The sequence below is a fragment of the Simochromis diagramma genome, unplaced genomic scaffold (assembly GCF_900408965.1).
Source record: "Simochromis diagramma unplaced genomic scaffold, fSimDia1.1 OVJJ01000150.1, whole genome shotgun sequence".
NCBI classification, from domain to species: domain Eukaryota; kingdom Metazoa; phylum Chordata; class Actinopteri; order Cichliformes; family Cichlidae; genus Simochromis; species Simochromis diagramma.
This window is the reverse complement of record NW_024387083.1, coordinates 372757-395689: the sequence shown is the minus strand read 5'-3', so window position 1 is coordinate 395689 and position 22933 is coordinate 372757. Positions and strand designations below refer to the sequence as shown.

At 40.8% G+C, this 22933-nt stretch overlaps 4 protein-coding genes across 6 annotated transcripts; 1 reads left to right on the top strand and 3 right to left on the bottom strand.

Moving 5' to 3' along the window:
• Positions 1-762: 762 nt before the first annotated feature.
• wbp2nl (WBP2 N-terminal like) lies at positions 763-4945 on the bottom strand. Its single transcript, XM_040045927.1, has 8 exons — positions 4805-4945; positions 4192-4300; positions 3935-4073; positions 3667-3759; positions 3228-3428; positions 2664-2780; positions 2106-2182; positions 763-2010 (listed from the first exon to the last, which is right to left on the bottom strand). Exons 1-8 carry the CDS (start codon positions 4861-4863, stop codon positions 1954-1956), a joined length of 852 nt encoding a protein of 283 aa, XP_039901861.1. The 5' UTR covers positions 4864-4945; the 3' UTR covers positions 763-1953.
• Positions 4946-6920: 1975 nt separating this feature from the next.
• On the top strand, positions 6921-10468 carry LOC120742509 (zona pellucida sperm-binding protein 4-like). Its single transcript, XM_040045850.1, has 12 exons — positions 6921-7201; positions 7311-7435; positions 7626-7746; positions 7977-8111; positions 8573-8745; positions 8945-9024; positions 9093-9226; positions 9298-9481; positions 9572-9716; positions 9806-9875; positions 9953-10087; positions 10179-10468. The coding sequence occupies exons 1-12, from the start codon at positions 7000-7002 to the stop codon at positions 10304-10306; spliced, it is 1632 nt and encodes a 543-aa protein (XP_039901784.1). The 5' UTR covers positions 6921-6999; the 3' UTR covers positions 10307-10468.
• Positions 10469-11361: 893 nt separating this feature from the next.
• On the bottom strand, positions 11362-13335 carry rrp7a (ribosomal RNA processing 7 homolog A). Its single transcript, XM_040045857.1, has 7 exons — positions 13199-13335; positions 12899-13041; positions 12662-12787; positions 12450-12573; positions 11927-12024; positions 11634-11841; positions 11362-11544 (listed from the first exon to the last, which is right to left on the bottom strand). The coding sequence occupies exons 1-7, from the start codon at positions 13260-13262 to the stop codon at positions 11459-11461; spliced, it is 849 nt and encodes a 282-aa protein (XP_039901791.1). The 5' UTR covers positions 13263-13335; the 3' UTR covers positions 11362-11458.
• Positions 13336-13911: 576 nt separating this feature from the next.
• poldip3 (polymerase (DNA-directed), delta interacting protein 3) lies at positions 13912-22616 on the bottom strand. Of its 3 annotated transcripts, none has more exons than XM_040045847.1 (10): positions 22431-22616; positions 21730-21830; positions 21217-21644; positions 21078-21122; positions 20895-20972; positions 20549-20774; positions 18603-18685; positions 18345-18474; positions 16140-16206; positions 13912-15132 (listed from the first exon to the last, which is right to left on the bottom strand). In XM_040045847.1, exons 1-10 carry the CDS (start codon positions 22496-22498, stop codon positions 14916-14918), a joined length of 1443 nt encoding a protein of 480 aa, XP_039901781.1. In that variant the 5' UTR covers positions 22499-22616; the 3' UTR covers positions 13912-14915. The 3 variants fall into 3 exon arrangements, with proteins under 3 accessions (XP_039901781.1, XP_039901783.1, XP_039901782.1); XM_040045849.1 differs by having other exon boundaries at positions 18603-18684; positions 20554-20774; XM_040045848.1 differs by having other exon boundaries at positions 18603-18680; positions 20547-20774; positions 22431-22612.
• Between the last annotated feature and the right edge of the window lie 317 nt (positions 22617-22933).

Genomic DNA, 22933 nt, shown 5'->3' with positions numbered 1-22933 from the left:
CCTTAGAAAAACCAGTCTTGAGATATTTCTTGGCCCAGTCTTGACGTTTCAGCTTGTGTGTCTTGTTCAGTGGTGGTCGTCTTTCAGCCTTTCTTACCTTGGCCATGTGTCTGAGTATTGCACACATTGTGCTTTTGGGCACTCCAGTGATGTTGCAGCTCTGAAATATGGCCAAACTGGTGGCAAGTGGCATCTTGGCAGCTGCACGCTTGACTTTTCTCAGTTCATGGGCAGTTATTTTGCGCCTTGGTTTTTCCACACGCTTCTTGCGACCCTGTTGACTATTTTGAATGAAACACTTGATTGTTCGATGATCACGCTTCAGAAGCTTTGCAATTTTGAGACTGCTGCATCCCTCTGCAAGACATCTCACTATTTTTGACTTTTCTGAGCCTGTCAAGTCCTTCTTTTGACCCATTTTGCCAAAGGAAAGGACGTTGCCTAATAATTATGCACACCTGATATAGGGTGTTGATGTCATTAGACCACACCCCTTCTCATTACAGAGATGCACATCACCTAATCTGCTTAATTGGTAGTAGGCTTTCGAGCCTATACAGCTTGGAGTAAGACAACATGCATGAAGAGCATGATGTGGACAATATACTCATTTGCCTAATAATTCTGCACTCCCTGTAAAAAAAAATTATACTCTGTAAAATTTATTTTTGTTTGTCTGAGGCTCTATTTGATTTAAGATCTATGACATAAACATGGCATAAATAACTGACGGTTTAAAAATGACTGAAGACAAAAACGGGGGAAATTTAATAATTGACATTTATTAGATTTTTGACAAATTCAGCAAAAAGAATAAGAAAAGAGATGTTAATATACAGGCATTTGATTAAATCTACCTAAAAGAAAAAAACAAACAAACCCTCTAACCACCACAACTATGCGCAAAAAGACCTTCAAACGGGTGCTAAATGATGCACACTGAGCAGAATCAGGGATAACAGTCTGCACTCAGAAGCTTCACCTGCAGGCAAAATACTGGTGAGCCTTAATAAATCAGTGTAACCTGTAACCTCACACTAGGTTAATTACTGAAGGAGAAGAGCTCTGGTTTCAGCTTGGCTCTGCATACAGCAACACAACAGAAGCTCAGAGTACAGCACAAGGTCATTCAGATAACCCCGCAGGTGACCTGTAACGCCGTTATGCAAGGCTGAAATATTGCACATACACAGACTCGTTTCATAAGAAATCTTTCTGCACAGCTTTTTGAACATTACGCAACTCTTTTTGATAACCACCCTGTAAAGATACTCAATTAGAACTGGGAGTTTAAGGTCATACCATGAATGAAGTTACTTAGACTGAGTACAGGATCATACTGGTCACCAGTCTGTGCGAGCCATAGTATGAGAATCAGTCAGTTATTGTGTCGCTGAACATAAATGAACACAGTTCTGGTTTTTTTATGTGGGAAATGACTACAAAGCTATAATGGGGAAACACAATGCACTTGCAATCATACATAACTGTTCTTAGTAGAAGCTGATATTATTAATAATTACATGAACTGCAATCAATAAACTGCTACAAAATGTTTTGGTAACAAATCTGTCTTTAAAAATACATTCTCCAAATCCTCCCCCCCCATTCCAGCTGGGACACTGCACGAGTCCCTGCGTAGGTGCTGAAGAATCAGACAGAAAAAAATGAATCCCAACTGTTGTTTTACAATTTGTCCACCATTTAAATGACTTGATGTAATATGGAAAACACTAAAACGTCATTAGCTGTTCCATTTATAGTCCTTCCCAAAAAAATAACAAAAACAATCTCTCATTGGGAAATTTTAATTGACATCTTTTTAACCCCTATATTAATTGCATTACCTTATTGCAGTCTACAAAAAGAAAAAAGAAAAACCTCACTTTAGAATTTATTTAGGATACAGAGGATGCGAGAGAGGAGTGTCTTGGAAGTGACGTTGCCCACGTTTCAGTTGTTTTTCTTTTCAGGGAAGTTTGAAGAAGGTGCATATGGTGGAGGTCGCTCCTGCACGCAAACCCAGAAGACGATTTAATATGATTAAAATGCCATTAAAGAAGAAGTCACATGTTGCTGAGGTAAAGACATCCAAAGCAGCTTACCATGGGCATGTAGACATTGTGTGGATTGCTGGGATTGTAATATGCGCTGCCCGCTGCTTCAGCCGCCTTGGCGTTACCTGTGCATAAAATGGCAAAAAACAGGGAGATGAAGACTGAGTAATGACCGCAGAACATACTCTAGAACAGTTCCTAACACTGTAATGAGAAAAGATGCACAGAAGAATGCTTTAGTAGTCACATGAAGCGCAACTGAAAACTTCTAAGATCCTCAAACCTAGAAAAATCTATTGGCACAAGGTGATGAAGCACAGACTGATGCACAGAAGGTGATGCTGTTTTTAACCGAAAATCCCCCAAAGTTGCTAGAAAAACAACAACATGAGGGCGAGAAGACTGTTTTATTCCTTGACATTTTTATCTGTAGAGAAGGAGACATCAGCACTCCCCTTTTTTCTTTTTTAATGGCGTGCTTTGAAATGATTCATGTTGAGGCAGACAGATCCGATCTGACAAGTGCAGTGGCACAGAGGAAGAAAAAAAAAAAAAAAAAAAAAAAAATAGGGAGTGAGTGAAAAAAGGAGAGTGAGAGAAACAGACCTGGAGGTGGTTGTGGTGGTGGTGCTGTCCAGTTCTGAGAGGGTGCAACCCAGTTTTGTGGTGGCCCAGGGTACGGGGGAGGAGGGGCCATGTAGTCAAAACCAGATGGGTACATTCCTGGAACACAGATGGCCAACAGAATTTTTTTTTTTTTTTAAAGATGCAGTTTGAAGGTCACAGGGGGTTGCAGCCTGTTTGTACAATTATTTACACAATAAAAAAGAGAAAGAAAAAAAACAGGACACTGACAGAGAGAGAGGGACAGCATTATTTGCGCCTCGAGGGTGCACATTTTTAACTTATGTGCAAAGAGGCAAAAAAAAAAAAAAGTGCGCTTACATACAAATGCAAGAAAACAAGGCTACAAACTATAAGCACTTTTATTGATTATGAGGAAGAAAGGAAAAAAGAAAGTGAAAGAAATCTACAAAATAAAATGCAGAACCTGGAGTTACAACTGCACTGACTATAAGCTAGATTTTAAAAATCCCTACCTATGTTGCCACCGGTCTTCAGTTGAATCAGACATTTAAAAATAGACCTACAGACAGCGAGACTGTGTACCTGCAGCAGCAGGTGGTGGATAAGAGTAGGGCATGTTCCCAGCAGCAGGGGGAGGCCCCTGGTAGAAGCCATTCTGCTGGGGAGGTGGTGGGTAGGGATAGCCCTGAGGAGCAGGTGGAGGTGGGCCATAGCCATTCATCATACCAGGTGAAGGGTAACCGTAGGCAGCAGCTCCATTCTGCACCGGAGCGCCACGAGAAGCTGGAGCACAGAAAGAATAAAAGTGACTTTCCAAAGACTCCAGAAGACACAGAGTTATCTGTATCGTAATGTCCTTTATTTCTATAAAGCATTTAATCTTTAAAGTTTTTGTTTTTTTACTGCAACTGTACCATGTTTTTAATATAGTAGGACTGCTACTTTGGTAAAGGGTTTAGCTACCTTAACACGTGTTTCCTGGTTATAAAGAAAAGGTACTGAATTAAAATGGCATACGAACCATTTGTGGCCAGTTTGAAGAGGTGCTGCCCCAACTCTATGGCTCCTCCACTGGGGAATGACATCTTGAAATGTGCCTGACCCTCCCAGCCACCTGATTAAAAAGTCAATTCCCTTTAGAGCAAATACAGAAAGCTGCCTTTTTTAAGCAAAGTAAAGTTCTGAAACTAATACACCACAGTTTTCACTAATATGGGTTCATATGAGATTGTTTTAGAGACAGACAATCAAATGATAGTGACTAAGTGTAAAAGCAAAAGGCTTCCTACCACCGGGCTCAGCAGACACTGTCCCTTTAATGTAGTTGGCTGCAAAGACTGGCTGCTCAATGCTGCAGCCCTTCATCAGGTAATAGGGGAACATGGCTGAACCCAGGCAGTCCTTGGTGTTACTGGATACAAACACCAACTGAGCCGGTGAACAAGAGATGAGGCAAAAAGATGAGTTACATAAGGATACATGAGCACATGAAAAGCAGCCGTAAACATCACAGGAATCTTTTGTTTATTGATAATTTGGGTAGTACCCTGTATGGTGTGAGGTACACCGTGCCCTTCTTGGTCCCCTTCAGCAGATCTGTCTTGCAGGTGACATCACTGAATGACAGCTCCACATTCTTGCACTCCCTTAAAACACTGGATAAAGATGAGGCAAATGAAAATTAGGTCACTGCTTACAGTAACTATAAAGGAGCTAAAAAGTATGCTAACATGTAGGAATTGTATTTCGCAGCAGCTAGAAAAAAAATTGCTTTACGAAACATGCAATGGGAAGACATTTGTGTTTTACAAGATTTCAACATCCTGACAAAAAATGCTGCCAAAACTTCCTGTTTGGATAGTCCGCTAACGCACCTTAGAGCCATCTTGCTTAAACCACATTATGCAACGATTTTAAAGTAAGGCCATTAAATGTCTCGCCGTTAAAAGAGCACACAAAATACACAACGCCCTGAAATATACAGTAAACAATAAAACAGCTAATGCTAACATTACCTAGGCCAGCTAGCTGGAGGCTAGCAGTTGGATAGCATTGAGTTGACTACGCATTGGAAAGTAAAAGGTAAACAAGCCGAAAACAGAGGCGACAGTTAGCTAGTTAATACAATTAAACACCCTGACACTAGGTAATACCCTCACCTCTCTCCGTTGTTTATCAACACGTTGCCGTTATGCGTATGATTTCGATTCAAAGCCATGTTTACGAGCCGTCCTACGCTCTCCTGTTGCCTATGCTTAATGCTAAAGCCAGTCTATCAGCCTGACGGGAATCACCCAGAAACGTCACGAGCCTTACGTCACCACGCCGTCTGACAACTCGTGACCTGCCGTGGGACGGTAAACAATATCCACACGATCAAACAGAAGAAGTGTCTCACACGATCCCAGTAAAAGTTAGAAATATTCAGAATGGTTTCTGAATAAAAGTGTGTTTACGCTGGATTGTTATTCCCAACGTATTTTCCCCGCCACCCATCCGTTTTGGATAGGTGTAACATTTTTTTTCTAATAATGTAAATTATAAATAATCAAATAAATTTGACGATGAAATGAATAATTTGATTCCAAGTTATCACAGTCTTTTTCCGTCAAGTTTTAATATATTTTATCTTATTTTATTTATTAATTCCTTTACTAAGAAATTCCTTTATTTATTTATTTAATTATTTATTTTCTTACTTAGTTTCAGTTAATTTCCAGACTGGATTTGTTCGTATCCGTTTAGTTTTATCTCTGAAAATCCACTGGGTTTTTTTGTTTGTTTGTTTTTTTATTTGTCTTGTTTTGTTTTGTTGGTTTGGTTTTTGTTGTTGTTCCTATCCGTTATCATTTACTAATTCTTTGCTAGCTCATCGGGGAGGGGGGGGGGGTGCTTTGGTTTTTGGTTTTTTGCTAACGTGTAGTTTTTAATTCACCTATTTTTCCACACCTTTTACTTTTTAGTGTAATTTAATGTAGGAATTCTGTAGATAAAATAGAATAATATTACAGAGTTAATAATTAGCTATTGTTTGAATGTTACATATACAAACAAGTGAATCAAGCCAACTGTTCATCATTTTATTGATAATTTGAAATAATATAGTTACATATTATGATGGGTGTTTCCGGGATATTATACAAGGGAAAGCACAGATGGAGAAACTCGTGAGCTGCCCTGCTCCCTCATATAGATATATTACTACATGAAGTACTGCTGCTATTTAAGGCATAATCCTCTGTATTAATACGCAGTTTAACATCAAAATGTGCGTAAGTAATTCAAGCTTTTATGTTCTGTTATATTTCCATCCAAAATACAATGAAGTAGACGTGCAATGCAATCAGAAGTACTGTTTTTTTAACCAGGTATTTTACATTTTTACTTTAATATAGTAAATGTTACAGTTACAACATTTATCCTGCAAATTATTAAAAAATAATTTACAAAAATTAGGTTATTTATACAAAACTATGCATAGAGTGTAACCGACTATTTCCCAGTTTCTCTTTTGCTGTTGTTCTATTTGCCCCCTTTTGTATTGGCTATATATCTGTTTCTCCCGGTGTATATAAACTTGTTGACAATAAGGGAAATAGAAAAAACGACAACCATATCCACGCAGGCAACATCATTATAGCAACTGCCGAGATCTCTCCCTGATTCTATGTACTACACTTTCTATACTGTAGCCTTTGAATGGGATAATTAAGGTTTAGCTAAATTAAAATTAGCTTGAACGCTGCACTGTGCTGGAGTCCAGCTAGGTCTGGATTAAGATAACTAACTTCATTTAAGCCTGCACAGAAAATCAGGTCATTTATTGCAAAGCAAAATGTTTTCAAAGCAAACACAGCTGGAATAGAGCAACAAAATGGGCATTTCCTTGCAATTCTGACAGGATGAGTGGGTGTTCTGATGGCAGTGAGTAAAGGTTTAAGACTGCTTATATAATAACTGGGGTGGGTACAAGCTTTGCCATGGGGAGAGCGAGAGGGGGGTGAGGCCAGCGAGTTATGCAATGCTTTCATTTAATGGCCCCCTTAGGATAGAGTTGGCCGTGCATGCGCTCAGTGTGATATTTAATATTTAAACGTTGACCTTTTTTATTAATTACCGGCTTTATTCTGTGGCCGCGTGCACGTCAGCTTCTGTAGCTCTCGGTGCGCGCAGGCGGGTGACGCTGAGCAGGTCTGCGACACCCTTTAACTCTCTCCACTGCACTGGTCCCCGAGCCCGAGGAACGCCATAGCTTTAAATTAATTAACACTAATTAACAGCTGTCACGTGACCGTCTCCAGCGCCTTAGATAGGGCTGGGTGTTTCTGCTGTTAAGTTTGCAAACTATAGCGAGATGAATTATCGTTTTATAAAGATTTGCGCGACTCTTTTACTTTTCACCGTCATGGCTCGGCGCTGCGTCTGCCTTTCCCCCGATCACAGGAAGAAAACACTCGAGCAGAGGAAACAGCTCGCCATGCCGCGAGTCACCTGCTCTCTCCGAGGCATCAGAGCTGTGTTTGGTCCTCTGGTGAAAAACAATGTGTACGCCAGAGGTGAGGTATAGGGCAGCGGGATGTGAGGAAGATGCCTGGTTCATTTAATTGATCCTCATCTTTTGCATTGATCTCAGACCGTGTGTGTGTGTGTGCTTTGTTTCCTTAGACGTGACAGGGGCCACAGTCCCAGTGCCTCAGTATGAGAAGACCTGTGGAGTGCAAGTGGCTAGAGTGAAGAACCAGAGCCTCTCGTTTTTCAGCAGATATGATAGCTGCTTTGTCCATGTTGAGGTGTGATTCCTGCTGCAGAGTTTACATGAAGGAAATGTATGGGATTGCCAAGTAGGGCCAAAAATGATGCAACTATAGTATATTTACTATTAAGTTTTAATGATTGAAACCAATGGAGGTAAAAATTAGTTTACAATCTGCATGTATGTCACTTCTTGACAGCCACGCTGCAATAACCTTTCATCCTCAGGGCAGCAAAGTCGTCATCCCGCTGCAGGTCCAGCTGGCAGGAGAGGATCGATGGATCAGGGTCAACATCAGCTGTCCCCTGATAAAGACAAGAAGTGAGAGGACCCAGCCTCGCCCAACACGTGAGTGGAGACAGCTGATTGAGCTTGACAAACTCACTGACCCAGTTGTGTCCTGTATACCTAAAATCAGCTCTCCCTTTTCATCAGTCAAAAGTCACCCTGGCACAATTTCCCCCAGGAGCCAAGTTTAGAGTGTTGTCTTGTTGTTCTTGTAATTACCAATACTGGGTAGGAGTCTGCACAGTTCACAGTGACGATCTAAGACATTTAAAAACAGAACTCTTCTCCAGCATTCCCTGGAAACTGTGACATTGAAAGAGCTCTTCGAGTGGACTGTGGCCACCAAAGGGTTTCCAGTGATGTCTGCTACAAACTGGGCTGCTGCTATGATGCTCGTGATTCAGCCTGCTACTACACACTCAATGGTAAGATTTGTATTTTCCCCTCCAACCTTTCCTCTAAACAAGCAGGGCTGCTTCTAGGACTCTTAACCCCTTAATAACCAGTCGTGTGGGGGGCTTAAGGGAAATCAGAAATGGATACCTAATCAGAGGTTTATGTATTTTGACTGTGGACAGACCTCCTGCCAGTATATGCATGGCCTTCATAACAAAATGCAGTCTTGTTACCACCGTAAATATGTTTGGTACTACAGAGTACCAGGTACCAAGCACTACCAATAATGTTTGGCACTGATGAGCAGTAAAATGACATCTATAGTTAGCAGCAGAGCTTTCAATACATGCTAATATAGTATTCAACATTATGTAGTTATAAAGACAATTATGCAGAGATGAGGACAAAACAGGGTTTGTTTTTGGGTTTTTTAATTTGTGTTTTACTCAAAAAACAACTATGCAACATTATCCTGTTTGACTCCATCCAGCCTGCTCTCTGGACGGACACTTTGTGTTCTCAGTAAATTCTGCAGATGCACACACGCCCATTGATCCCAGCAGCCTCATTGTAAAGGATCGGCCGCACTGTCACCCTGTTGTCACAACCCCAGATACTGCTGTCTTCAAGATAGGAGTCTCAGACTGCGGTGCAAAGAGGAAGGTAAATATTATATCTAATATTAAGATTGGGGTATCATCCTAATATTTTTGCACAGTTACACAAAGCCAGTCACAGCATTGAGCACAAGCTTTCATTTAGATGTTTCTGTGGTCCACCATGAATTTTCACGTCATCTTCTTTTCTTAAACCTTTTTTTTTTTAATTTTTTTTTTTTTTTTTAAATCTCTCCGGCTTTTAGGCAAATGGAGATGTGGTGATCTACGAGGTGGAAGTGGTGGAGCTACATACAGGAAATGATGGGAAAAATTCTCAATTTAGGTATGGAGATGGATACATCTTCTTCTAGAAGACAGTACTGGTGGTGATGAATGTTTTGGGGTTTTTAGTCTTCAGGTCCAGTGTGAATACGACTCCTCTGATCTGAAGCGTGCAGCAGAACTGCGGTCTTTGTATGCGGTGACTAATCCACCACCTGTCATTGCACTGGGGTCCATCGGAGTGCAAATGAGAATAGCCACAGGTACTAAAATGGAATGAAAAGGCACTCTGTATGCAAATCACAGCTGGTGATGTGTATGTTTGTTGCTGCAGATGCATCCTTTACATCCTTTATTCCCGAGGAACAGCTTCCGCTGACTTTGCCCCTTCGTGAAGCTGTGAATGTGGAGATTTCCATCGTGCAGCCATCTCCAGATCCCACACTTTCCCTGCGAGTGCGAGACTGCTTTGCTTATCCTGGGTCAAGACACTCTGTGTGGACACTTCTCTATGATGGGTACGTTATTAACCCCCACCCCTCAATTAAAAAAAAAAAAAAAAAAAAAAATTAAAAATATAACAGCACAGTTTTGTCCCTTTTGTACAGATGTCCAAATCCTCAGGATAATATGAGAAGCTCTGTCCCTGTGGACAAACAGGGGAAGACCACATCTCACTCACAAGTCAGGAGGTTTGATGTCAAGACCTTTGCTTTCTTGGACCCCAGCACAGGCCATCCAAGTCCAGAGGAAGTATGTTTCATCAGATTATAATATTTCAGCAACGCAGTGTTTTGTTTTTTTTCCCCTACAGACCTGGCTATGTGTTTTCTCTCACTCAGATGTACTTCTATTGTTGGGTGGAAATCTGCACGAATGACGTTGACTGTGCGCAGCGTTGTACCTTCATTTGTGAGTATACCACAGTACACTTAATGTGCTGTTTATTTTTGGAATTTTTAAAAATCTGTCCTGTGTCCTCCCACAAGCATCTGAGGGGGAGAGGCCGAGAAGAGAGGCCGCATCTCAACCCCACCAGCTTCAACTGGTCTCTTTAGGGCCACTGCAGCTGGTCCAGAATAACACTGAAGCCGAGAAAGACCCCTGCATGAAACGGGAAAAAAGTAAATCCAGCAATACACCAAACTAGAATCATTACATGAAAGAGTATGAATGACACTCTTTAAATAGAATCTCGCACCCTCTCTTCCTTAGTGTTTCAGGTGATCGTATACATCCTGTCTGGTGTTGGTGCTGGCCTTCTTGTGGTCCTGCTGTTCATTGTGTGTTCAAGCATCAGGAGAATGCAACGAGCACGTGACGAACAAGATGCATCTCAATAAATGTCAATTTGTCCATATGTGCATTTGTTTTGGTTTTTTGAGCTAAGGCTGAGAGCCAAATGGCAGAAAAACTGGACTGGAAATCAGTAACAGCAGATCTGATGGGATGCAAGTGTCTATAGCAATCTGTAAAACACAGAGCAGGCTTTGTCATGGTGTGAGGCCATCACATTTTGATCCACAATGCAATTCCATGTGAAACCAACTAATTAACAACAGCATGACAATGAGCCCGAACACACTGCCAATGCCGTAAAAGTGTAGCTGGATAGAAAAACACACAGTGAAACCACCAGCCATGGATTGGCCTCCCCAGAGCCTGGGCCTCAACATTATTAAAGTAGTGTGGGATCCTCCTGCTAGAGAACAGAAATAAAGGCAGCAAACTTCCAACGAAGAGCTTTGAATGTCTTTCAAGAAGTCTGGAGAACTATTTCTGAAGTCTACTTAAAAAATGAACAAGAAAGCTGCCCGAGAGAGCTCGGAGTGTGTTGGAGAATAAAGGTAGTCGCACAAAATACTGATTTAAGCTTGTTAGAAGTGAACAAACTCTGTTATTGCCTCATGTACTGTATTTGTTTGCACTTCAATAAATTACTGAACCCATTTTTCTTGAAAAATATCAAGAAATAAGGCATGACATGACTGTGCTTCAGACATTTTGATCTATACTGACATGTTCAACCACAATACAGATCTCCTGTTTCATGCACAACTCAAAGGTGCTCTATAGGACTGAGATCTGTGACATTTTGCTGAAGATGGGTACACTGTACACACGCAGAAATACACCAAGATCAACCTATGATGTCATCACAGAAAGTTGCTGGCGCCTGCTCTGATAATTTGATGAAGTCATAAAATTGTCTACTTGTGCTTCACAATAAAAATAGTTGAACAGAAATCATAAAATTGTGATCTTAAAATTCAGGCAAAAGAGATTAGTCTTAAACTGCTGTTTTATAAAATTTCAGTACTTCATGTTGTAGCTTTACTGTGCTTCACTAGATTTACTATCATTAATGTGAGGAGCGAGAAATTTAATCATCATAAAATTAAGTCAGAATAGCAGTTTATTAACATAAAACCTTTATAATGCAACTGAAATACACAAAAGCAGTGAAATGAGAGAAGAAAAAACGGGCAGCTGACTCAGTAAGGTCTGAACTTCCTCTGTGCCCTCAGCAGAGCTATTCTCTGTTTATCCTCCTCAAACTTTTTCCTTAGTTCAGCGATATCTGAGAAAGAAAGAAAAGGAAACTTATTTAAATAAAACGCTTTCACAACCTCAAATGTAAACAATGTCATTAACATATCAGAGACTTACGTTCTTTCTGCGTGTTTCTGTGCTGCCAGGTGTAGAAGTTCAAGAGCTCCTTCCTCTTCTTCTTTGTTATCTCCCTCTGTAGAGTCCTCTGATTGGCTGCTTCGCTGTGAGGACGCGCCTTGGCACCCTTGTGCCCTCTCGTGACTTTCACCCAGCCCTCTTCATCTTCTTGCTCCTCCTCGGCCTCCTTCTTCTGCCGCTCCGCTTCCTGTGGACAAAACATCAAACCCACGTTGAAGCTACGCGGAGCGGACGTGTCAGCGGTGCTGAAGGAACAGCGACAGAGTTCTCACCTCTTCTTTATGCTTATCGTAGTCTTCCATAAAAGAGTCGACCTTTTGTTGCAGCTGCTCCGGTTGGATAAAGGAGTCTGTGTACTGCTGGATCCACTCTGCCATAAAGAAAATACAACACACGTGTCATACACCTCATTTGTTACAGATGATTCCAGATGTTCTGCATCATTTCTTCTCATTCTTAGGTCACTTTATGTCCCATTTGGCATCGATTTGTAGCCACTGTATTTACGTTAAGCTTGACTTTTGGCGTCTTTATAACAGATTTTTCACTCATAAGCTTATTCACACTTATTTTTGGTCATTTGTGTCACATTTTATTATTAGTGACTCTCTGTAGCTAAATCTCTGAGTATTTTATGACACTTTTGAACACATCTTTTGCAGATACTTTTGCTTCTTTGGTTATATTTCGCATTTTTTGTAGCCATCCACTGTGTTTGGGGCGGTTTTATGTCTCGTTTGGTTTTATTTAAGCCTCATGCATTAAACTGTGTCACTTTAGCAACAGCCTACTTACTCTGCAGTCCTGTTTTGACTGGGCGCTGCTCTGTGCAGACCACCAAAGGCACATCATGTGGGTGTGATTTAACTGCTGGTAAACTGGAGGCGTTTTGAAATACAACATAGCCAACTTTGAAGCCCTGAAACAGACAGAGACACATAACGTGAAACTGAAATCTACAAAACATACATAAACGAACGAGAAACTGCGCAGGAACACAGGTCAACCTGTTTTTCAGCTGGTTTGAAGAACTTGGACAGTTTGGGTCCAGCCTCCTGGGAGGACCCCGGGTGGTCTCTCAGCTCAACTGACTGAATGCTGCCAAACTGCGAGAATAAATCTTTGACAACATCCTGTAACACACACATACACAAACAGTGAGAGGAAAGGCAGTGTGCAGTAGTTACTGTTTATATGAAGGACAAACAAACAAACCACACAGAGCAGCCAGGCAGGCGCGCTACCTCTGAGCAGTATGGAGGGATGTTTAGCACGAATAAAGTCCGGTCCAGCGGTCTGTGGGAACTCTTCTCCGCTCGCACCCGGTGCTCCTTCACGTACAGCGAGTGCCTGGCGGCGCTATCGGAGCTGAACTGTAAGGACAACACTGCGAGGAGAGACGGGAAAAAACAACACATCAGCGTCGACATGGCAGACTACAGATCAGCACAAACTCATACACACACCAGCCGGGTTACATAACACAAACATTTATCTACGAGGACAAAGCGGTACAGAAAAAACGGCGTAATAATTAGAAATACCCGTAAATCCTCCAGGAATAACAGAAGCCTGATTCTTGGCGTGTTTCTTCTTGGACGGCGCCATTTTGATGTGACCTTTCACGCCGGAAGTACAACTGAATTCCCGTTTGGTACGCGTTCCCCTCCCCAGATTTTCTGCTAAGCAGGTTCTGTGTTTGCTTTAAACCCACACATTTAGTTTTTAGTTTTTATTACAGCCTACCTTAAAAAATGAATTTAATGGTCAAATTTAGCCTCGACCTTGAGGCTAAATGCTCTGAGGATCATTTATCGTTTATGTTGTCACATAACTTTTTTCACCAGCCTGTTCCAGGGTTTTAAATTTAGATGTTTTTTAAATGGAAGATGATTTTTTATATCAAAATTTCAACAAAATAACTAATTACTTAAGTTATTTTCTCATAAGTTTGAGTTGGTATGTTGAAAATTTGAGCTTGACTTAATGATTAAAGAAACAAGCCTCCATGGTTTTGCTTCCCTCAAACCAATTTCAACAACTGGAGTGAATCTCTCCTTTTTAATAGTTTGGTTGTTAGTTTTACTTGTAGATGTGTATTTATGAAGTAAAACTGAAACAAAGACGGCTAAAGGTTCAGCACCAGACTTGTAAATCATTCACAAGTCCAGAACTGTTTTTAGAAAGCCTAACAGCACAGATACATAAATCAACAAAGAGATCATGATATGAAAAGCAAAGAGTCTCAGACATCATCTACAAAGCTAAATATTTAATGGTGACATTTCAGACACATCCTACCACTTTGTCTCGTCTTGCATTACATACCAAGAATGCAGTAGAACGTAAATTACAGTCTTTCAACACAAATCAAGAGTAATAATAGAAAGAATTAAACATGTTGACCATCAAGCAAAAACCAGTCACAGAGCATACGAGTCTGGATGCCACAAGAATGTTAAAACTAAATAAACTGACATGTCCGTTTGAGAGCTAGCTTACTGAAGTTATTATGGTATTATGTAGTTTACGCCAGTCCCCGATTTGCAGGTATTTCCAGTTATATTGGCATCACTTTGGGCTCAATTTAAATCATCTTCCCACATTTTAACCAAACTGTCCTTCCTAATAAAACAGACATGACAGACGTTTGGTTTTTTGTTTTGTCTGTATATATTTTTTTCTCCCCCAATGCATTATACACACTCATTAAACCCAAAGGGAAGCACAGGTAAGATAAATGAACACACCTGCATGAATATTCAGCCTTAAATATTACATAACTCTCAAGAATAACACTACCACACAGTCCTCAATTAGTCAAAGGGTTTGGGCTGGGTTTTTTTTTTAAACTCCTACTCTTTTGGAAGTTGGAGGCAAGCGGCAATGACGGGATGACGGGACGATGGGATATATATTAAACTAAATCAAACTGTCACTTAATATACAAAAAAAAACCCAAACACCCATTGCAATTAAATTTGGTACTACCCCTCCTCCACCTCTACATCGGATTAAAAGATCATATGAAACTTCCCCCCCGCTCCGTTTCCAAAACCAACAGGTGACTTTTGATAAAACCCAAACAAGGATGCATGAATGATGAATTTCACGTTCACAGGAGTCATGTATATCAAATGTGTAAAAATTAGTTTCATGAGAATGTGTGCTGGCTGCTGTCAATGTGAACACCACAGTTTGAAATGAGAACACTGAGAATGCACTAACATGAACAGACAGAGTTTTCACTTTAGACGTGGGCTATATCTTGATGCGAAAGGCAGTGGCCTGTGAGCTGGGAGGCTCAGTGGTGGAGGTCGACTGTGTAGTGGACTTGAAGAGAGCTTTGAGGATGGTCTGGGGGTCCACCTCTGGAGTGGGCTGAGAGGAGGAACGCTGACCGGCGGGCCGTGATAAGGAGGGGGGCAGACCTTCTTTCTTTGTGCTGCTGCCTGTACCCGGAGTATCGCTGAGTCGCCTGTGGGCAAGTCAAACAGTTGTTACTATTTTTTAAGTCCTTTAATGGTTCAAACAACACAGAGGGGTCCCTCCCACTGAGTTCAGTTAAAGAGACAGCTGTTAGGCCAAAAGGGTTACATGCCTGACCTCTAGTGGAGAACACAGCAACAGCACCTGGTATTTACGTTTCAGTGTGAAGTTAAACTTGATAACATCAATTTCTTTAAATACAAATACCTTGTTTTTCAAAAGCAATGTAATAATGCTACTAACCAGTTCAAAATGGACTTATGGTGATTTCCCTTATATACAGTTTGCCTCAGTTCATATTAAATATGCCCACTAAGGTCACCAAAGCTAAAAGACTGTTTTAAATGTTTGTTTTCAGACTATTCTTTCTATTCCTGGATCTGTGTGAAGTCAGTGAAAGGAGAAAAGAGGACAACACGGTCATTTAAGTCTCACAGCTCTGGCTGTGAGCACAAAAGCCCCGCACACACACACAATGTTCACCCCTTCTGTTAATGATGGGTAGCCAATCAGAAGAAAGTTTCCTTAAGGGGGACGGGAGTCAGAGTCGCTCACTTTAGACAGCACCACAAGAGGACCACAATAAAATACTTTTTACTTTAGGAATGCAGTGAATGGATAGCTAATAGGTTTTAGTATGTAGATAAAAGCCAGATTATGGCACAATGAAAATATGCAAAACAATGATTTCTTTAATTTAGGATTCTTCCTATACAGAGGAAGTCTGTGAAGGGTAGAAGGATGCTGATCAGCACTGTAATGCATTTTAACCATTTCTGTTATTTGGATTTTCACTTACCCAACACACTACATACCTTGTCTATACAAAAGGTCACATATAACAAGGATACAGTGACTCACTGCCTTTTCATGGACTGCTTATACATACTGTCCCCTCTCTCTGTCTGAGCCAACCCTGGTCTCACACCGTATGCAAACACAATTGAGTAGAGATTCATTTGAAATTAACTAAAGAAGCCTCGAGGGCTCACTCACAATAGAATGGGTTGATCAGAAGTGATGACATTTCCCTGAATATGAAGGTTACACTTCATGGGTTGGCCTGGGGGTGGACAAGAAAAGGAAAAGAACAGATGACATAAATGAACCAATCACAACGATCCTGACCACATACAGATCTGTGAAAAACTATTTGCCCCTTTCCTGATATCTTAGGTTTTTGCATGTTTGCCACACTTGAATGTTTCAGATCAAACAAATTTGAATATCACACAAAGAAAACCTGAGTAAATACAAAATGCAGTTTTCAAATAAGGACTTTGTTCACTAACGTAGAAACTACCCAATCCTAAGGGGCCTGGTATGAAAATGTTATTGCCCTGCAAACCTAATAGCAGGTTGTGCCACTCTTGGCATTAAGAACTACAATCAAGCACTTGGAATAACTGGCAATGAGTCTATCACATCACTGTGAAGGAAGTTTGGCTCACTCTTCTTTGAATTCTTTTCATTCAGCCACACTGGCATGTTTACCAGCTTGAACTGTCTGTTTAAGGTCATGAAAAAGCATCTCAATCTGACTTGAGTCCAGACTTTGGTGTAGCCATTCCTAAACCTTAAATATTTTTTCTTTGAGCCATTCAGACGTGGACAGGGCTCCATCAATTACTAGAAATCATCCTGGTCCCGAAGCAGCAAAGCAGCCCCAGACCATCACACTAACACCTAGGGCTGTTCGAAATAACGATATATATCGGATGACGATATGAAAATGTCTAACGTTTCATTTTACGCTATCATTTGTTTCTTGGTGTCACAAAATAAACTGTTTACTGCAGTATTTTTTCAGTGTTTTCATGGTCACTGTAGTGGCTAAATTCATTTCTTAAAGTTCTCTCTTTCTCCTATATTTAAAATAACCACACTACAGACGGATAAGCGATTGTTTTTACGCGTTGTCGTTAGCAACAATGCCGGTAAACCCAACGTGTGGCTCCGCCGTCGGCTTGTTTATTTTCCACATAAACCTTTCACAATAAAGCTGAAGATCCTGTTGAGGTTTTGCCTTCTAAATAAACTGAGAAGACGACGAAATACATTATTCTCAGACATCAAATTTCAGAATATGCATCAAACAAATGACCTCAAAAACATGTAGTAACTATAAATGGCGCTTACAGTCACCACGTGGATGCAGGCACAGAGAATACCAGCACTGCCAGTGAAGATGAGGCAGAACCAGGTAGATCCAAACAAAAAGACTAATCAAAACAAATCGAGGTCCTTATTTCTAAACGAGGGGCTACCTCTGTACCATGGACATGGTTTCGTTATGAAAAGTCTGACACGAACCAGAAAACTGTACTATGCAAATTATGCAGGAAACTGGTCTTCACCTCACACTCAAACACGGCAAACCTCTTCAACCACCTATGCCAGAATCATGTGAAAGAATATGGAGAAAGTTTATGGATGAGAAGCAAAAAGGAGCCATCAGGTGCTAAAAAGTAAACCTTAGACTCAAACATTAGAACAGGCCCGCAGTTCTTTAGATGGTTTATTTTGTGACCTCCTGGATGGGCCAATGATGCACTCTTGGGAGTATTTTGGTAGGCTGGCCAGTCCTGGGAAGGTTCACCAAGTTTCCTCCATTTGTGGATAATAGCTCTCACTGGAGACCCAAAGTCTTAGAAATGGCTTTGGAACAGTTTCCAGACTGACAGATCTCAATGACTTTGTTTCTCAGCTGTTTCTTCAGATCGTGGCATGATATGTTTTTTGAGATCTTTTAGCCTTTTAGTCAGACAGGCTCAAGTTAAGTGATTTCTTGATCCAGCCGATCTGGCAGTATTCCGGTCTGGGTTTTTATAATGAAATTGAACTCATCTTTCCAAAAATGTGGTTAATCACATTTAATTCTTGATTTAACAAGGGAGATAATTACTTTTTACAAGGGCAGATAGGGTTGGGTAGCCTTTTCCTCTAAATAAAGGCAATAATAGTTTAAAAATTGCACTTTGTTATACTTGTTTAATCTTAAAATGTAATTGATGCTCTGAAACATTTGTGTCATAATATTGTGCAAAATATTAAGAAATCAGAAAGGAGTCTAACACGTTTTCACAACACTATATATATGATGTATAACATGCTCGCAAAACATCTCGCTGCTACAGCAGCCATTAAACTGCATGTTAAACAGAAGACTTTCATGTGTGCGTCCTTGCTCTTGGCACTCACCGTCCAAGCAGCGATTGTTGTACTTCCTGTATGCGCTCACGGCGTCCTCTTTACGGACAAACACCACTTCAGCTACGCCCACCTTCACCAGCCGTGCTCGCTTCAAGGCACCGCACACACAGAACAGTTCCTGTGGACAAATATTGACAGGCATTACAAATACACACTGAATGACTCATCACGGTACTCACAGCACTCTGCACATCATTTTAATCTCAAACAAGAAAAGGTTAAAGGCAAACAGAGCAATTTCCTCACCACTATGTCCTCCTCAGTGACTCGGGGATGCAGGTTGTTCACTGTTATTTTTGTCCCCTCCAAAGGGCTAAAAGTAGGCTGAAATGAAAATTGACAAAACCAAACAGTCAAGTAAATGTAAATGCAGAATCACTGCAGGGGTCTATTTGATAAAGAGTCTGCAGCCAGGTTTAAAAAAACAAAAACAACCAAAGAAAAAATTGTTTGTTTTTTTTCCCCATCTTGCATTCAGTATTTTCACCTGTTAGCCTTTTGCACGTTACACGTTCCCCTTTAAATGTGCAAATCTACGGATGTAAGAAGAGTTCATTGTGGTGTGGCATGGATGGCAAAAAAGGCAAGGATGTATGAAGGCTGAGACATTTTCAGCGTTTCATTCGCAACTGCAACTAAAAACTGATGTGTGCAAATTGTAATATGTATGAAGGAACATGTGGGCAACAAAAACAAACCGGTTACCACCGCAAAAGCAGTGAGATGATTTATTACAGGGTGGAGCTGCAGCCTGTCCTCTATGGCAAACACTGGGCTCAAGCGGATTTTATCCTTTCCATGTCTGCAGGTCCGCTTGACAAGATTTCATCATCAGACAGCGAGTGCACAGACATCTGTGAGCCTGCCTGGTTTTTTTTTTTCGATCACTTTGACTCGTCCACTGATATTACAGTGCACCAACTACACCCTGTGTCCGCAACGGAGTAATACAGGCTCCAGACAGCATTTATCCAAAGTTAACAAGTATGTTTGTTACTGCAGTTGCAATCAAAAGCATAACAGTTAAAAGCCAATCAAAGTTCTTTAAACATATTAAACGGTGGTTTAAGTTTAAGAATGAAACACACAGAAAAGATTTACCTCCACAATGTTTTACAAAGTGACAGCTGTTTACTGAATTAAGAGCAAGTAAAAATTAAAGGGTCTGTATGAAGACAGGCTGCTGGCAGACCTTGAAATGTGGCAGAAATGTAGCTGCAGACTGACAGCAGCTGTTGCCTTTGACTGTCGGCATAATTTCTGCAGGATGCAGGACTGTTTCTAAAAGTGGCCATAGTCTATATTCCACTACATTTTTGTTACAACATTAGTTATTTGTTATCTTGAAGATTTAAAATTTTTATCTTAAAATTACACTAGTTGTTTTTAATATTGTCAAATAAAAATCAATACTTGGGTATTAATCGATATTAAAAATATCAAATTAAGATTTAAGATCCCACAGCACAGGTGCAGACAGACACACAGCTACTCCCTTCACTAACAGCTGAAGTAGTTAACACTGAATAACACTTCAAGAGGAATTTCAGAGATCAGTAAAGCTCGTATTTCCGAATTTGATGTCAGTCCAGAGTGTGGAGAACTAATCTGAGTAAAATAAAGAGTAAAATTCAGAGCAGCAGAATCAGACGGGCCTGAAGAGCAGAGCTGAGGAGAAGAAGGGCTGCAGACTGAGGCAGAGCAGTGTGAACAGGGAAGAAATGGCAGATGTGGACAATATGATAAAATAGCTTTTCTACTTTTACAATAATTTATTAAAATGTGTTTGTTATTTTTTTTTGTAGCCAGCTGTGAGCCGGCTGTTAAGACGTTAACTTTGCAAAAAAGAAAAAGACCTTATTGCCAGGACTGCTGTTGTAGCACTATGGGCAAATGGCCAAAATATTTCATGTTGTATTGAAAATGGGAGGTATCAGTATTGAGTTTCAAATTCTAGTGTTGTGACAATCCTATATGTCACACGTCCCAGCTATATATAAAGCAATTAAAGGAAATCAATTATTTTCCTTTGTCTGGGGCATGATGCAGTTGTTATATTAGAAACTCGTCTGACTTGCTGCATCAAGCCAAAAGACCAATTATAATAATAAAAACCATAATAACACAAGTTATATGAGCACAATTTGAAAGAACACACACTGAGCTGCAGATAAAAATGACAGGATTTACCTGGGGAGGAGGAGGAGGAGGAGCTGTTGCACTGGTTTCTGCTGTGCTTTGCTGAAGAGTCCTAGAGACTGGCTGTAAGGCTGCAGCTGAAGACCGAGTGGCAGCCAGGCTGGTAGTGGGCCGAGGAGAAGCCACAGGAACAGCGGGCCGTGGGGCCGTGTAAGCATCATTCTTAACCACCTTGGTGATGGGGGCTGACATGGAGAAAGCTGAGCCTGCTGTACCAGGCTGTGTGAAAAAAAGAGACAAGATAGATAACACTCTAGTTCATGTAGGTACGCACAGCAGACACGCTGGAGTTTCTGTATAAAGGCCCACGTGTAGCCTTGTCACAGAGAAACATCTTACCCGAGATTGTAACAAATTGTTTGCAGTTGTGATCTTTAACTGTTTATTTGGGGCGTCATCATGCTCATTTAGAGTAGGCTGTAGAAAAACAAAGTAATCATTTTAGTATGATATCTTAAACCTTTAGAAATGGGCTCATAAATATCCTGTTACATTTAAATATGTCAAGAGAAACTAATCTACCTGTGTAGCGGCACGTATTCCTCCTAACATCCCTACTGGACGTTGCTGGAAAAAGAAACATAATACATTACTTAAGGAAGTTCTGACTGTATATTTCTACAAACATACATATGGACAAGCCTGATTTATTTATTCTCACCTGGATGGTCTTAGTTATCTTTAAAGGTGGTGCAACTGCTGCTTGTGTCTGTGTCCCTCCAATGCTCCTCTTGAGGCTCAGCCTATCACGAGCATCCATCATTCTTGCATTATTGCTCAGCTGTGGCACTGCACTGGCCTTCAGACTCGGTCCTTGTGCATTAGAACCAAACTGCCTTGTATTGACACCAGCAAGATTGTTGTTGGTGTGTATCTGTATCTGCGGCACAAGCGTCTGGCTCTGTAAATGTTGTGTTACTGCTGTCTTTAGTGTGGTCGGTGCAGAGACGGTGAACTGACTCTGTCCCTGCTTGCGTGAGTTGATCATCTGACGTGCATCTTGCACCACTCCTGCTCCTCCCCTGCCACGGATTTTGAAACGAGCATCTTTCTGCCCCAGCTTCTCTCTGGCATCTTTTACTTGAAAACCTAAGGGGAGAAATTGAGAGTTTTAAGACAATGACTTTGCTCATTACAAAGTAACATTTACACCCACTGATCTGCTGGACTTTACCTGTGCCTCCTCCAAGCCTCTGTCTCACATCATTAACTCCAATCTTCTGTCTGGCATCAAAACTTTTCCCATCTCCTCCTGAACCTCGTCCAAACGCTGGCCTGAGAAAAACAAGGTTTCATTAGGTTCAACAACAACACAACAACATGCATTAGGGCGATACCTTCCACGTTACAATCACTTCTAGAAACACATTGAATATGATTTTTTTTTCTCAGATGATTATGGAAACTTATGGATTATTGAAAATTATGGAAAATTTTTACCCATTCCAGCTACCACATTTGTTCATTACGTGAGGACAAAACTACGATTTGTTGCCAACAAAAGCACTAGCGTGCTAGTTAGCCAAGCCTGACGAGTGAAGCTACAAACAAAATGCTGAAAGAGACGAGCAATTTAAAGACTTAAACAAAGAAATCTGTTTAGTTAAGCGGAGAGTGGTTCCGAGATTAAACTGCGTTTTCTTTGTCTCCAATATGAATGGCTTCAAATGTGAAGGCCTACAGTTTGTTGAAGCCACTATTAGACTAGCTTTCAGCCCGTAATCGCTGCTAGCTGTAACATGCTAACGTTAGCTTACGACTGTCGAGTAGCTACAAGCAGCACTAAGTTTTCGATATGCGCTTAGAAATGTTACTACAAGTTTCGAAATCCTTAATAAACACACATGCACCAGTCTCCCCACACTCAAAAAATACCTTTTCGCTGCAGCTTTGACGTTAATACGGCGCTGTCGTATAACTTCATCCAGAGAGACGTCTGCCATTTTCTCACACACTTTCGAAAAGCGCGTGCGCGCCTGAGATTTCTTGGGGGCTATGACTACGGGAACTGATTTGGGCCAAAATCCAAAATGGCTATTTGAAGAATTATGATATTTTATAGAAGATTCAAAATAGCTAACGTTGTCGTCTTCGAAATACACACAAAGACAATTAAAACACGACCGTGTTGCTACCGTAATAAATCTGTGATCGATTAATCTTGACGAAATACGAATAGCGCGCATACCTGCATATCCATGATCCTTTGCGTCACATAGCGCAGCGATTTTACGACATAAACATTGCATATAACTATTAAAATGGTCAGAATCTGGCTAATCGATTGTTTCTTTACTCACGGAAATAAGACAATTCGACAGAAACTAAAAAAAACGCAATGGGGGAAACTATATTTGAAACCATAATAGAGAGTGCCT

Bases quoted from the DNA above. Each gene is read 5' to 3' on its own strand.
- rrp7a (XM_040045857.1), bottom strand. From the start codon at position 13,262: ATGGCGCCGTCCAAGAAGAAACACGCCAAGAATCAGGCTTCTGTTATT. The intron at 13,042-13,198 runs GTATTTCTAATT...CTCTCCTCGCAG, and splicing joins TATTCCTGGAGGATTTACGG to TGTTGTCCTTACAGTTCAGC. The intron at 12,025-12,449 runs GTAAGTAGGCTG...TCTTTATGGCAG, and splicing joins AGTCAAAACAGGACTGCAGA to AGTGGATCCAGCAGTACACA.
- poldip3 (XM_040045847.1), bottom strand. From the start codon at position 22,498: ATGGCAGACGTCTCTCTGGATGAAGTTATACGACAGCGCCGTATTAAC. The intron at 18,686-20,548 runs AGGTAAATCCTG...GTCAATTTTCAT, and splicing joins TCCTCCTCCTCCTCCTCCCC to TTCAGCCTACTTTTAGCCCT. The intron at 16,207-18,344 runs GTGAGTGCCAAG...GTCCACCCCCAG, and splicing joins CAACAATCGCTGCTTGGACG to GCCAACCCATGAAGTGTAAC.
- LOC120742509 (XM_040045850.1), top strand. From the start codon at position 7,000: ATGAATTATCGTTTTATAAAGATTTGCGCGACTCTTTTACTTTTCACC. The intron at 7,747-7,976 runs GTGAGTGGAGAC...ACTCTTCTCCAG, and splicing joins GACCCAGCCTCGCCCAACAC to CATTCCCTGGAAACTGTGAC. The intron at 8,112-8,572 runs GTAAGATTTGTA...GACTCCATCCAG, and splicing joins CTGCTACTACACACTCAATG to CCTGCTCTCTGGACGGACAC.
- wbp2nl (XM_040045927.1), bottom strand. From the start codon at position 4,863: ATGGCTTTGAATCGAAATCATACGCATAACGGCAACGTGTTGATAAAC. The intron at 4,301-4,804 runs GTGAGGGTATTA...ATCTTTATCCAG, and splicing joins TTGATAAACAACGGAGAGAG to TGTTTTAAGGGAGTGCAAGA. The intron at 4,074-4,191 runs GTACTACCCAAA...TCACCGGCTCAG, and splicing joins TGTACCTCACACCATACAGG to TTGGTGTTTGTATCCAGTAA.